Consider the following 14,582-nt stretch of genomic DNA (forward strand, 5'->3'; position numbering starts at 1 on the left):
GTCCAAACGCCCCACGCCCGGAGCTGCTCACCCTCACGTGGTTCTCCACCGCCGCGCGGCCCGCCAGCTTCTTGGCCTCCTCGGCCTTGGACATCGTGGAGGGGGCTGGGAAGCCGCTTTTGGCTTCCCCGCCGCTGGTGCTTGTTCCGCCAGCGCCGCCGCGGGTCCCAGACTGAGCGCAACCGGGAGACTGCACGTGGGAGCCGGGGACGCTCCAACTGTTCCCGCCTCCGCCCGAGGCCGCGCCCCCGGCCCGCCCGGGCAGTGGGGCCAGGACCCGCCCGTAGAGGGTGCTGAAGGGCCCAGGGCGCTGCATCCCGGCGCCTGCCTCCTGCCTCCGCCACGGACCCGCCCCCAGTTCTTCCGGAAGTCTGGTGCTCACGCACACGGCCCGCGCCGGCGCGGGCCTCGCTGGGAAATGCAGTTCTGTGGCTTGGGGAGCCCGAAGCCGCGCCCCGGCGTGGACTACCAGCCCTACAAGGCCCCGCGCGCGACCCGTGCGCAATCGCCCGCGACGGGCTTTGCTGCGTTGGCCACTGTGACGGGAGAAGCCGAGGTTGGTTGAATCCTGGACGTGTTTTCGTTTGTCCGTGCTTCGGAGGCGGGCAATATCTGACCCTGTTGTTTCTCCCAACAGTCAGAAATGTAGCAGTGGACGAGACCTCAGGACTCTTTTGGAGACGTCTTTTTGCAAATGACTTCTCTAGACTCACTCCCAAGGGAAACGCTCATGGGACCCCGGTGTCCTCTAAAGTCTATCCTAGACTTTCGAAGGACCAGGACTCCAAGTTCAGAACCCCCCAGCCCTAGACGTTGTACTGCACTTTGCGGTGTTGGATGGCGTGCTTTGTCCAGATCGAGCCTGATCCCGCACATACGAGTGTGCCCTGCAGAGACCCCACAATCTTGGTTGACTAACAAGGATTTTGACTGAAATTAAAAACTTTGTCTTTTTTACCTGTAAGGTGTATTGCTGTAGGAACAGTAAGGAACAGAGAATTATTGTCCCCGTTTTACAGGTGAGGAAACTAATGCTAATCCCAACTAACCCCTACTACTTGGAGGTCCTTAAAGAGCATGTAGGTAGCCTTTGTGCTTCTTGCCCATGTTAATAGAATCCCCTCTGTCTGCACACGAACTCATCTTCAAACTGCGGGCCCTCTTCCTCCTGTGTGCAAAGCACCAGTATGGGCCGCCGTTATCGCCCTCATCCTTTGCTGTGCCCACTGAGGTCGTCAGCCCTGGACCACTGCCTTAGTCTGAGGAGGGAAAGTTATTTGAGGTAATATTTGAATCCTAGACGTTAGGCAAAATTTGGAAACTAGCACAAAGTTCTGGCTCAGATGCTGGACAAAATATTTGGGACCCCCACTACCGTTGGTTGCCGCACCATTGAAGTCAAACTTGTGACCTTTTCTGTATCCCCTTGGGGGCAGTCTTTCCCCATTCAGGCCAAAGGTTGGAGCAACTGTTAGTAGCCAATCTCTGCTTTACCCCTCCAGCTTCAGGGCATTTGTACTGAGGCTTCCCACAGTAAGTACTCTCCGCCTGATCCTCTGCCCACCTCTGCACTGCCAGCTCCATCTTACCCTTCATTCAGCTGAAATGCCACCGCCTCAGTCTTCCTGATCACCAATTTATTGGGTTCCCACCCACCCATCCTTGGTCATTTTACCCATTGTTCATTTCCATCACAGAACATCCCTCGATCATTTACTTAGTTTTGTGCTTTTTTTTTTTTTTTTTTTTATCTATCCTCTAGAAAATAATATTTCTGAGAAGAGAGACTTTGCCTTTTCCCTATAGCATCCTCCCTACGTCTGTCATATAGATAGTCCACAACAAATAGCTAAAGCACAGATAACATTTTGTGCCTCAGCCCCACACTCTATCTTCAACTATACATAATTTCACTCTGCTTTGCATGTCTTACCTCCATGTCTTTGCACACACTGTACCCTTCTAATTCTCAGGACTGCACTCTATGACTTTAGTTACTCTGCAACCCTGAACCCTAACCCTAGGCAGGTTGACTGCTCTTCTGTGCTTTCAATCACTTGCACCCTCTTTGCCATAATCCATCTTGCTCTGTTCATTTGACTCTCATTCAAAAGACTACAAGTCCTTCGATGTCAGAGACAGTCTTTTCTTAATAGAATTAAAATGCACATTGCCTGGCTCAATATTTTGGGAGCGAACAATATTCTACAAAATTCTACCTGCTTGTGCCTCTGTTTTCTTCTCTTCATTTTGCTATTATTTCTCATTCCTGCCCCCCTTAATCCTTCTTCTTAGGTCTACCAATGATGCCAACTAACTCTTATGGACATTCTGAAATCCTACTGGCAACTCTTGGGGCTGAAGACTATACTGATCCTTGAATGATATAAGCATCATGTTCTATGATTCTTTTATTTGCATGTTTATTGACAACAGTGCCAGGCACCATGCTAAATGCTTTATAGATGTCATCACATTTAGTCCTAACAACTCCAAGAAGTGGGTACTAGTATCCCCATTGTACAGATGAGGCAAGAAAAAAGTCCTAACTTACCCAAGGTCACATTGCTCATAAGTGAAACTGGGATGCAGACTTTCAGTGACTCTAGAATGAAATTTTGATCTGACAGAATCACCTAGGTGCAAATTTATTAATTGCCCCAACACCACCACCAGTATAGCCCTAAACTTGGTATAAACCACACAAGTATTGCCTTTTCTCAGGTAATGGCAATGAACCTTGAGACAAAATGGTTAGTAAGGGGAAAAGAATGAAAAAAAAACTTTAAATGAGGATGTACTAAATAAAAGGAAGTATAGTTTTTGGATGCTGGACTACATGTTCAGAGTCTCACAAAGGTGAGATTAATCTACTTTAAAATCTTAATAGCCTGACAAATTCTAATTTTTTTCCTAGATTATTCAAACTGTGAAGAAATACATGTGGCTCATTTTTCCTCTTCATGGAACCTAATACCCTTGGAAAAGAGATTTCAGGGCCAGAATGAGGGATCACAGGGTCAGAGCCCACCATCCTGTACTATTACTGGTGGTGAGAGGGAGGGCCTTGGGCAGCTTACCCCCTTGTTGGCTCCAGTATGGTCCAGTCTGAGAGAAAACAAAGGCAGTGGAGCACTGTGACACCTCCCTTAATCTTGAAATGTAGGCTTCCCAGGGAGATGCACAGCCACTATTGTGTGCCTGCCTGGGCTTCAATGAAGTAGGAAAAACTCCCTGCTACCGTACTCCCTTCTCTCTCCTTTCTACCTGTCTTTTTCTTCAGTGTCTTCATTTGGAATGGGACTTCCAGGGAAGGCTGTACTGAACTACAAAGCAGATGCTGGAATGGATTTGAGGATCCTGCCAGAGACAAGTGGTGCTAGCTCAAATACACCTCAGGCTAGAGTTTGGATTACTCTAATTTTATCTAGCACTTAAGCTAATTTAGAAATGGGTACTTAAGCTAACATTCCCTCAGTTTACATCCATTAGCATCCAGCTCTCACATCCTTAGATTGGTCTTTTGGAGCTTTAACTTGTGACCTGCATTGCTTCATTCCCTTTCCATGAGAGCAGGTTTATTGTCTAACTAATAACTTCGAGTGAAAGAAAGGTAAGGCCTTGGTAGAGGATGAGAATTTATTCCTGATAGCCTATTGCTTAATACATAATACATAAGTGTTGTTACCCTGATACACATTTAACACTGGAAGGGAGCATGGCACAGTTCATTTACCAAAACCAAGTTTTCCTGTGGGTTGACCACACGGTCCTGAAAAAAAAGTGAACAATTTCTTACTGCCATGTGAAATCTTGCTTAAGAATTAAGCTGCCTTTTAAAATCTTTGCAGCAGTGGTTGCCAACTTGGAGTGGTTTTGCCTCCAAGGGGATATTTTGCAATGTCTAGAAAGATTGTCGCGTCTCAAGGATGCTCCTGGCATCTAGTGGGTAGAGGTCAGGGATTGCTGCTAAACATCTTGCAATGCAGAGACAGCTTCACACACACAGAATTTTCCCACCCAAAACGTCAATAGTGCTGGCCATTTCCTGCTCAAACAAGTGTGTTCCTGACTGCCCTCCCCACCTCAAAGACTCTCCAGCTAACGTCAGTTTTTTCATAGCTTGCCAACCAATTAATGTTCTCTATATCTGTAGCTGTGTAGGGATAACAAGACTGTACAAAACTGCCTATTAAGTAACAGTCGGGGCTTAGCCTTTGGATAAGACTCTACTGAACTGGTGCCGGCATCAATAAACGCTACTTCCTGCTTATAGCCTTGGAGCTCCGTCTCTCCATTGGCGAATCCTGCAACATTTCTGGAGGCTTGTCCGGGATCCGGAGACGGCAGTTTTTCACCACCCTTGTCTTCAGGGTCTGGCCCCAGTAGACTCCGCTTGGCCCCGTGCCTGTAAAGGGAGAAACATCTCTTCCAGTGACCTTGGGTGGCTGCCCCTGAAGCACAATGGAAACTGGAGAGGTGCACGAATCAGCCCAGGAGCTCTACTTGACTGAATGTTAAGGACCTGGGTCCCAGAAACAGCCTGTTCGCTAGAGAACAGAAGGGTCACCCGAATACTCTACATGTTAGAGGAAACCGCGTATTTGTGTGTGATTGAGACATGCCCCTGCCACAAAGCGAGAGTTGAGCCCCTATCTGTGGTTCCGTGGTGAACCTCATATGGCTTAGCGTGGTGTCTCTGGATCTCTGTGAGGAGTCTACTCCAGTGATCTGAGTAGAGGGGTTTATACCAACCCACCAATTGCTAAGAGGCACCTAAAAGATCCCCACGAGGAGAGCAGCCAGAGATGGGTGAAGCAAATCTCTGAGTGCATATGCATCACCAACCATGGGTGGAAGCGTAGGTGGACAACAGAGTAAACGAACACTTTTAGGTTGTATGCTTAAGAATTTCAAAAAGGGGTATTCAGGAGATGATGGAGTTAAACTCACCCCAGGGAAACTCCACATCCTTTGTGAGATGGACTGGCCCGCTTTTGGTGTTGGATGGCCAGCAGAGGGAGCTCTTAATAAGGAAGTCATTGCAAAGGTCTTTCAAGTCATTACCAGTCAACCTGGCTGCCTAGACCAATTCTCTTATATTGATTCTTAGGAGGTAATAGTTTGCACCTGAATCCCTTGGTTGAGAGTCTGTCTAAAGGAGAACTATACGGTCCTCTTAGCCCAAGCCTTCGCACCCTCCCAAGGTCAATTGAAAAAAAAAAGAGGCTTGTGTTGCCAGCACTAGGATACACTAGGCTCCATTCTGCTAGGCCTCCAGAAGCCTATAATCCAAATGATAGTCCGGAGCTGAACACTCAGCTGTAACTCAGCCTGTGAGCCCCTTTCTCAAAGATGAGCTACCATTATGGGATCAACCAGAGGACAAGTCTGTTGGCCTTTCCTGCAGCCCTGCTGGTGCAACCTAGGAGAACAAGAAGTCATCCACAAATTCTTTTACTTGCCCAACTGCCCCATGGCACTGATAAGATGAGATCTTTTAGGAAAACTACAGGCTCAGATTACTTTTGACACATGTGGCCAAGCAGCCGTAACCTTGGGGAGGCCAAAAGCAAGGATCATGTCACTCACGATTCCCCAAAGAGAAGAGTGGTGCCTCTATAGTCCCAGCAGAGATCTGATTGCCCCTTTAAGATGCCCGGAGTGTGGGCTGAAGACAACCTTCCAGGACTGGCCCAACACATTCCTCCGGTGGTGGTAGAGTTAAAACCAGGAGCTGAGCAAGATACCAAATACAATATTTCATCCCACATAAGGCACAAGTAGGGATTCAAAATCATGTAGAGAAACTTCCGAAGTATGGAATTCTTTGGCTCTGCCAGTCATCCTGGAATATGTCTCTTCTGCTGGCCCAGAAGCCAAGGACCAATGAATACCAGCTGGTCCAAGATTTATATGCAATCAACCAGGTGACTGTCACCCTGCACCTTGTCCTCTCCAATCCGTATCCCCTCTTAGGCCTCATCTCCATTAGGGCAGCTTATTTCACCTGTCTGGATCTCAAGACTGCCTTCTTCTGCATTTGCCAGGCTCCTCAGAATCTATTGATCTTTACCTTCCAATGGGAAAGCCCTAAAAATGGAGACAAAGGCCAGTTAACATAGACATACTGCCTCAAGGGGTTCAAGAACTCCCCGACTATCTTTGGGACAGCTCTAGCCTTATTACCCTCTGGGACCTTGCCTCCCACCCACCCCCAACCTAATGGAGTAACAGGTGCATGTGCTGTCTGAAAAGGATACCTTTTGCCCAAAACAAGTAGGTTTCAGTGGTTGGTTTCAAACCTCTTTTCCACTTGGCTCTGCTTTTCTTCTTACTGGCCTTGACTTTCCCATGGTAAGAAACTCCATCCAGGGAATCTTTAAGTTAGGAAATCTTTCACTGCTGGATGACAGAAAACTCAGCTCAAACTGGCCCCAGCCACCAAGAAACTAATTGGTTCTGAAAATCAAAGAGTGTACAGCTTGGCTTGCTTTGATTTCAAAAGATGTCACTATAATCTGTGTCTCAGCTCAGCCTCCTCTAGGTCAGCCTAGCCTCAGATGAACTCTCCCCTTACATCCCAAAATGACTTCCAGAAGCCGCAAGTGTGTGTCCCCCATCACTTTACTTTTATTAAACCAATTTAGGGAAATGCCCACTCAGAACCTATTGTTAGGGGAGGGGTTTGGATTTGCTTACTTTGAGCCAGAGCTAGTTTCCTCAGAAGCCTGTGTAGTGTAGAGAGTAGGGATAGAATAAATATTGGGGTTAAAGAAAGAAATGGATGCTGGGGAGTGAAAAATGGTACATGGCTGCTTATGCATAGGACTACGAAAAGTATCGATCTTTTGTTTTGTATCCATTGTGTTCAGCTTTATTGTATTTGTATTTTCATAGTAGGCCATTCCAACTTCTTTTTGGAAATGGAATGCTAAATATATTTAAATAATCAATAAAATATTGAAATGGATTAGTATCCCCTGTACACACAGCCAACATCTGCTAGTGCAAAGACATAGCCTGTGAGTGAAAAGATGTGGCAAAAGGGGGAAAAAAGTAGCTGGAATTAACATATTTTTGTAGCCAAACTATATTCTGAATATTTTACACAAAACACGGGAAAATTGATTTACAAAGCTATTCTAGCTAAACACTGTCCTAGACCAATACCAGATCATTGGAAATGTTGATATTTCCTTGCAGAGGATAGATTTAAGCAACCATTTAAAACACACACACAAATCTCATCATGTTATTCCTGTTTAAATCTTGCAGTGATACCGAGATGTCTTCAAAATAAACTCCAAACTTCCTAAAGAGCCATGTAGGGGGTTCCGAGTGCTGACCCTTGCCTCTTCCTTCTGCACCCTTCACCCTCATTAGCTCCTTCACTGCCTACTTACCAACATAGCCAATCAACGAATTTTCCCAGTGCACTGTGTTCTGACATCTCTCCATGCCTTTGCAGGAACTGGAGCCTCAGCCTAGAACACCCTCTGTATAACCCCTGCCTCCCTTCAGCCTTTGCCTTCATCTGGCTAACTCCTCCCCATCCTCTAAGACCCAGTTCAGGCCTCACCTCCTGAATAAATTTATCAAACACACACATACACACCTGTACATCACACTATATACATATATGTATTTTTGCCCACTAGAGGGCGAGCTCCTTGATTCAGAGGCTAGAGCCTACATCTTTTTGCATCCTCAGGGTTTTATACTGGAACAAGGTAGAAACTCAGTATGTGTTTATTTGATGGATGGATGGGCAGATGGATGGATAGTTGAATAGATGATGAATGAACAAAACCAGCATGTTAAAATTTTAGCACAACCCAGAAATTGTATAATTGCTTACAGTTTATCACAATATGATTTAACATTTAACATCATATCGAAATTACGTGATGCAATAGAAAAAATAAAGGGTTGAGTTAGAAAAACCAATTTTTAGTCCTGTCTTTCTCACTAACTGGTAGAAGCTGCCTTCATTTCTTGATTTATGGCTCCTTCCTTCATCACTCCCGCATCTTGGTTCTGTGATCACATCTGCTACTCAAACTGACCTGCTTCCCATGTATTAAGAGCCTGTGATTACACTTGGCCCATGTGGGCAATCCAGGACAATTACCCCTCTCAAGAACTTTAATCGCATCTGCAAAATTCCTCTTGCCATATAAGATTATATTCACAGGTTCCAGATACTAGGCTATGAATATCTTTGAGGGGCCATTATTCGTCCATAGATAACCATAAGCAAAAAAGAAAAATTAAAAGAAAAAAAAAAGAACCTCAATTTAAACCTCCCACTTCATATAAAAATTAATTAGAAATGGTTCACTCCTTTTTCTCTCTGTTCTAGTACTCCCAATAGTTTGCTTGTGACACCAGATATGTAGGTCACCCCCCCCAAACACACACTGACCAATTTTCTGCTTCTATGCAGATGCCAACAAGGCGTCCTACAATTCAATCCAATTCTGACACTATCTACCTGGAATTAGTGCAGATCTCACAGGTTAAGAGCTCAGTTCCACAAGACTGCCCCCACTTTGTGTGCCAATCAGAAGTCCCAGTTTGTCACCTGGGCTTCTTACTGACTGACTATAAATTGGAGGTTCCCACAACCCCCTCCTTGGGTTCAATAATTTGCTAGAACAGTTCACAGAACTCACAAAAACAGTTTACTTACAAGATTATCAGTCGATTATTATAGGATATAATTTAGGAACAACCAGATAGGAGAACTGTGTCAACAAAAATAAGGTGGAGCTCTGAAAATTTTAGAGAGATTTTTATTCAGGCCTTGCCGAGGACTATAGCCTGACAGCAAAGCTTTAAGATGCCTTGAAACAGTGCTCCGACTTCAGAAAAGTGAGAGGTGCTTGTATAGGCTGAGGTGTAAGGAAAACTTACATCTGGTGCTTCTGTTAGGGTACACACACTTCAATGATTAACAAATGGAATGTAGGAAAGATAAGGTTGGGTCTTGTGCCCTCTGGCATCAGGGAGTCTGGGAATAGGGTCTGGAAATAATTAAACTGCTTTGAAACTTCTCAAGGTGAATTTTTATCAGGATGTAGAAATAACAGGACACTGTCTTCTATAATCATTGATCCGTAGTGTTGTAACTGTAGATGTATGTGGCTACCCTCATGTTGTGCCTTAATAAAGAATTTTAGTTAATGATGGTCCTTGTACTTCCTTGGCTACTGATTTAGTCAGATGAGTTTAGGCACTCTTTCTTCAGAAGGGATTAAAAAGGGCCAGGTGTGTGTGTGGGAAGGGGCTTGGGGTTTCCGTGCGCTCTCTGGGGGAACCATTTTCTCAGCCCTTTCTGTTCACCAACCTGGAAGCTCTCCAAATCTTAATTTTAAGGATTTTTATGAAGGCTTTTATTACATTGGCATGGTCAATTGAATCATTGGCCATCGGTGATTAAATTTATCTTCAGCCCCTCTCCCCTACACTGAGGTAGGGGTAGGGCTGTAAGTTCTAACTCTCTAATGATGAGATTGGTTCCCCTGGCAACCAGCTCCACTCCATCCTTAGGGGCTTTCCAAACATCACCTCATGAACATAAATTCAAGTGTGGTTGAAAGGAGCTTGTAATGAATAACACAAGACACTCCTTTCACCTTTGTGCTAGGGAGCTATTCAAGAGCTGGGAACAAAAACTAAATATTATAGCAAAAAATACTCCTTGCCTCTTATTACTTAGGAAAATATAAAGGTTTTTTAGGAGCTGTGTGCCAGGAGGAATCATGACAAAGACCAAAATATGTTTCTTATTATATCACAATTCTACAATTACATAGGAAAAAAGTTTCAGGATCTAGGCCTTGGTGAAGAATTCTTAATTATGACACCTAAAATATGATTCATAAAAGAAAACTTGATAAATTGGACTTCATCAAAATTTAAAACTTTTGCTCTATGAAAAACTCTGTTAATGATGACAAGAATGAAAAGACAAACTACAGACTAGGAGAAAATATTTGCAAACCACAAATCCGAAAAAGTATAACTGCAGAACCGCTCAAAATGGCCCTATCTGGTTTCTTACAAGACATTGAATTGCTTTTCAGAGTCAATAAACCAAAACTGCAAGCCTAGGCATGAGCGGAGGAGAGAACTTTGACCTCCAGCTGCACCCAGAACCAAAGTCTTGCTCCTTCCCACAGAACCAAAGGACCAAGACATAATCAGAATATTGGAACCCTTTCAGAAGCAAAAGATCCGGTGTCCAGGAAAATTTGGTGCTGACACCACTTTACACTAAATGGCCAACTTCGAAGTTCCTCCAATTAAGATTCGCCCCACCAGCGCTTCCGCATACAAGTTCCTCCTAGTCCCTTAACCCCACCCCCACCCCCACCCCAAACCCTGGGTCAGAAGGACAGATTTGAGCGGTGCCTCTTGTCTTCTGCAAGCCAACTCAGCATTAAATAAATCGCTCTTTTCTAAAAAACTGATATCATAGTCTTGGCTTCTATGTTCATTGGGCAGCAAACTCTTGTTTGGTAGAAGGACACATATCTAGGATATATAACGAATGTTCAAAAAATTAAAAATGAAGAAAAGAATGGTTAAAATTTAACAGTAAAAAAAACAAAATTGAAGCAATCCAATTAGAAAATGGGCAAAAGACAAGAAAAGTCATTTAAATAACGAGGATATACTGAAGTCAAATAAGCACACACAAAAAAAATTCATTAACTTTATTGCAGCTAGCCATTAAGGAAATGCAAATTGAGACCTCATTGAGATATCACTTAATATCTATTAAAACAACTAAAATAAAAATGGGTGAAATTACCAACACTGGGAAGGATGTGGAGAAAGTGGATCTTTCTTACATTGCTTGTGGGAATATAAAATCATTCACCACTCCGGAAAGAACTTTGGTAATCTAGTTAAAAACTAAACATGCAACTTCAGTATAACCCAGCAATTGTACTACTGGAAATTTAGTCCAAAAAAATGGAAATTTGTTACTGGTTCAAAAGTTCATGAGCCCAATGCTTTGAAAAGCCAAATTTCAAATATGGAGTTCGGAATAAGGAAATTTATTTTGTGGACCAAAAAAAAAAAGGCCACATACTAAACCTGGCAAGCTCAGGGAGGCCCACATGGCAGTCCCTACGAACTCAGAGACTGAAAGTAACCATGTAGGATGGTCTGAACATAAAAATTCCTAGCTAAAAGCAGGTCATGGTGGGTAGTCACATCCTGGGCCTATAGCTGTCTTGACAAAGATCAATCTTTACATTAAGCAAGCCTGTTTATTGTCTTTTTGCATCTAAGATAACATACCCTTGGAATGTCAGAGTAATCCCTTCTTCCAGACCCCTCAGGGCACAACCCCCTGCACCAGAGCACCAGTCCACAGACCTCATTATGGTTATGTAGTTCCCCGCATACCATCTCTATGTGCTGTGTTAATTATTACTATCCTGTACCCAACAATGTAAAAGAGGTATGTGTCCCTCTGTTTTACTTTCTGTACGATCTCAGAGATTTCCCCTCTTTGCCTTCTCCTGCTCCCTTAATCTACCACCAATGAATTTCATGTAACCCCCTTACTTCTCCTCCTTTGAGTCTAGTGTATAAAATAAGCTGTAAAACTGCCATTCTCTGGAGCATTTTCTCCATTCGTTGAGATTTTTATTTCCCAGCAATTGTCATCAGTTTAATTCAAATAAACTCTTATCAGACTTTTTCTTCGGCTGAACGTTCTTTGGTTGACAGCTGCAATAAAGTAAATTTTTGAGAGCGATTTGTTAAATGTTCGGTAAAATAACAGTGTAATAGCCCGAGTTCAGGCTTTGGAGCCAGAAAGAATTATACCACACCCTTTTATTTTCTCGTTTAATTGCAGAGAAATGTTTTAACCTCTCTGAGCCATTAATGATCTGTAAAATAGATACAATATTATCCATATTACAAAGTTATTGTGAGGGGAAATAATCTGTAGAGAACGTCTAGTTCATGTAAGTATTCTATGGATATTACTTCTCTTCTTCCTTTCCCTTATCCTGTTATGAGATTTGTCATATCAAAGAATTCACAAATCATTTAAAAATATTCTTTGTCAGTTTTCTTTATTTTAGTGGTTAGAAATATAGTCATAGCGTGGGAACTCTCTCCGTCCTTACCTTTGATGACTCTATGCCCAATAAATTCACCCAATACAGGAATTGCGGTTTACCAGGGAGCAATGCTAAGAGTTACCACCAGGTGGCAGGCCATCCTCTCTATTGAAGGACTGATTTGGTCACAAAGGTGATGATAACCAGCTCTTTTGATCAAGAAATTTTCTCTGTTTCCTGCTGTGAGGAATTTCTGGAACAGTACAGTTCTCCAGATTTTCTGGCCCTGAGGTTTTGAATATGAGCCAATAATTTACTCAGTTAAACTCAGTCAAGAGTTTATCACATATTTATCAAGCTCATCTGATAGATACTGTGAAAAAGGTAGGTGACCAGAGAGAACCTTGCTAAATATTCAAGATGTATGGCATTTAGGTTATGTGTGTGTGTTTATTGCAAGGTGTTTTCCTATCACATTCTCCTATGTAAAGTCATACAAGGTACTGCAATACAAGGTATCGCAAAAAGTATTCTTCTTTGCTACCTAAACTGGGCAAAGCTAACAACAATAGTAGTAATAATAATAATAATAATGATAATAATAATACTGGATAGGCAAAAGTGATTAAGTTGGATTTCAAGCCAAGTGTTTCACCTTCTCTAGACAATCTGAGGTCACAGGGTAACCAACTTGTTCCAGTTTTCCTGGGACTTCACCAGTTTTAGATTTTAAAATCCCACATTCAGTGAAACCCCTCAGCCCCAGGCAAACTGGGATGGTTGATCCCTCTACCTAGGGATGGTTTTTTTCTTCCTCCCAGTCTGAGGCGATTTCAGAATGACCTTCTTGTTGTCACTAAGGCTGTCTTGTCGTGAGGCTTGCCGCCCAGGGCACCAAATCTAGCTTTCAGGTAGACCTAAAGCTACCTGGGACAGTATCCACAAGCAGGTCTGCGAGAGAAAAAGACTGGGAAAATGCAGTTAGGTAGAGGAAGTCTACGATGAGGATGGGGAATTCAAGCTGAGCCCTGAATGACGAGGAGACGGCTATTCATAGTTCTAGGGGGAAGCACTGCAGACAGAGAGAGTGGAGAGTATCTTGGCCCTGAGACAGGGAGAAAGTTAAAGTGTTGGTGAAACCGAAACATGTTCAGTGTGGCTGGAGCGGAGTAAAAGGGGAAGAAGGGTAGGTGGTGAGTTTGTTAGGGTAGGCAGGGGCCAGTTCAGGTCTGGCCTTGTGGGCCTTGGTAAGGAGTTTGCAATGTGTTCTCAGTAAAGAGACGCCGTCAAAGAGCCTTAAGAGGAGGAAGGATGTGATCTAGTTCGTGTGCTAAAAAGACCACCCTGGCCACTGTGGGGGGGGGGGGCGGGTGGAGGGTGGGGATGGACTGTAAGGGAGCTAGAGTGGAAGCAGAGAAACCATTCAGGAAGTGCCCGCTGTTTGAATCGAGCTCATAGCGTCAGACTGGTAATACACCCTGCTACCATCTGAAGGTACGAAACATTGTTCAAAGAAAGAAGGCTGCCACAGAACACGTCTGCGACCAGCATCTCACCCATGTCCCACTTGGTAGCTAAGAAGCAGCTCTTTCACTTAGCCTCAGACCTCACAAAGAGTCCGTGGTATGGGACCAGGATGACGGCTGCAAGGAATGACACCTAGCACTTAGGTGTCAGTACTACTGTCCACTGTTTCACCCTCAAAGCAGGCAGAACAAGGAGAGATAAATGATGAGATATGCCAGAAAAATGAGAGATACCATAAAACGACGAATGATTTTAGGGTTCTTAGCCCTGAAAAGCACACTCACTGCCCAATCTCACTCACTTTTCCCCTTCTGTCCAGCTCGGTGCTGGAGCCAAGCGGAAAACTGTTGGAGGTTTCCTGCAGAATCTCTGGGTACAGCAGCTGTGCTCCTCCAAGGGAATGGGAGCGTGAACAGCCTCCCAGCATGGCATGCGTGCATCTCCCATGTGCCAGGTCACTGGGGCGGTCAGGTTCTCCAGAGAGGTGGAGCCTGTGGTGCATCCCCAGCTGCAGGGCATTGGTGAGATTCTTGGTGGCAAAGGCAAGAGCTCTGACCGAGAGAGTGAGCTTTTTTAGGTTCCCCAAATGGTCATGCTGCCTGCTCTTCTGGGAACCCCATTTCACCTTTGGGCCCCAGCATGGGCATACAGACAGCAATTCAGGAAAAAAACTTGGGGCAATGAATTGGCAGTGCGAATGAAAACAACCACACATTGTTAGTCCTCAGAAACACCCCTAACCCCACCCCACTAAGACCGAGAAGTAAGTGAACTACACAGCTCTGCATTCTGTTATGATGAACATTTGGTTAAGCATGTTTAAGAACAGCCACAAAATAAATGGTTAAAATAAGTTAGGAGGATTGTGCAAAGGTGGATCACTGGGGCCAAGAAAGCTGTCACTTGGATGAGTAATGCTAGGAACAGAGGGACAAAGAAACAGTGGAACAGGAAACCAGA

General features: G+C 44.1%; 1 protein-coding gene and 1 long non-coding RNA gene across 4 annotated transcripts in view; one reads left to right on the plus strand and one right to left on the minus strand.

Annotated features, from left to right (window-relative positions):
- RPIA (ribose 5-phosphate isomerase A) overlaps positions 1-347 on the minus strand; it is a 52,531-nt gene extending 52,184 nt beyond the window's left edge. For all 3 annotated transcript variants that reach the window (XM_036224270.1, XM_016147776.2, XM_016147767.2), the window contains exon 1: positions 32-347. In XM_036224270.1, coding sequence (XP_036080163.1) covers positions 32-316 — 285 coding nt within the window. In that variant the 5' untranslated portion in view covers positions 317-347. The remainder of the gene's footprint in view (positions 1-31) is intronic.
- A 13-nt stretch (positions 348-360) lies between these two features.
- On the plus strand, positions 361-1,371 carry LOC118605116. The gene is made up of 2 exons (XR_004951922.1): positions 361-556; positions 638-1,371. It is a non-coding gene; the product is annotated as an uncharacterized LOC118605116 (long non-coding RNA).
- Positions 1,372-14,582: the final 13,211 nt, after the last annotated feature.

This window comes from Rousettus aegyptiacus, unplaced genomic scaffold, assembly GCF_014176215.1.
Source record: "Rousettus aegyptiacus isolate mRouAeg1 unplaced genomic scaffold, mRouAeg1.p scaffold_m13_p_7, whole genome shotgun sequence".
Lineage (NCBI taxonomy): Eukaryota > Metazoa > Chordata > Mammalia > Chiroptera > Pteropodidae > Rousettus > Rousettus aegyptiacus.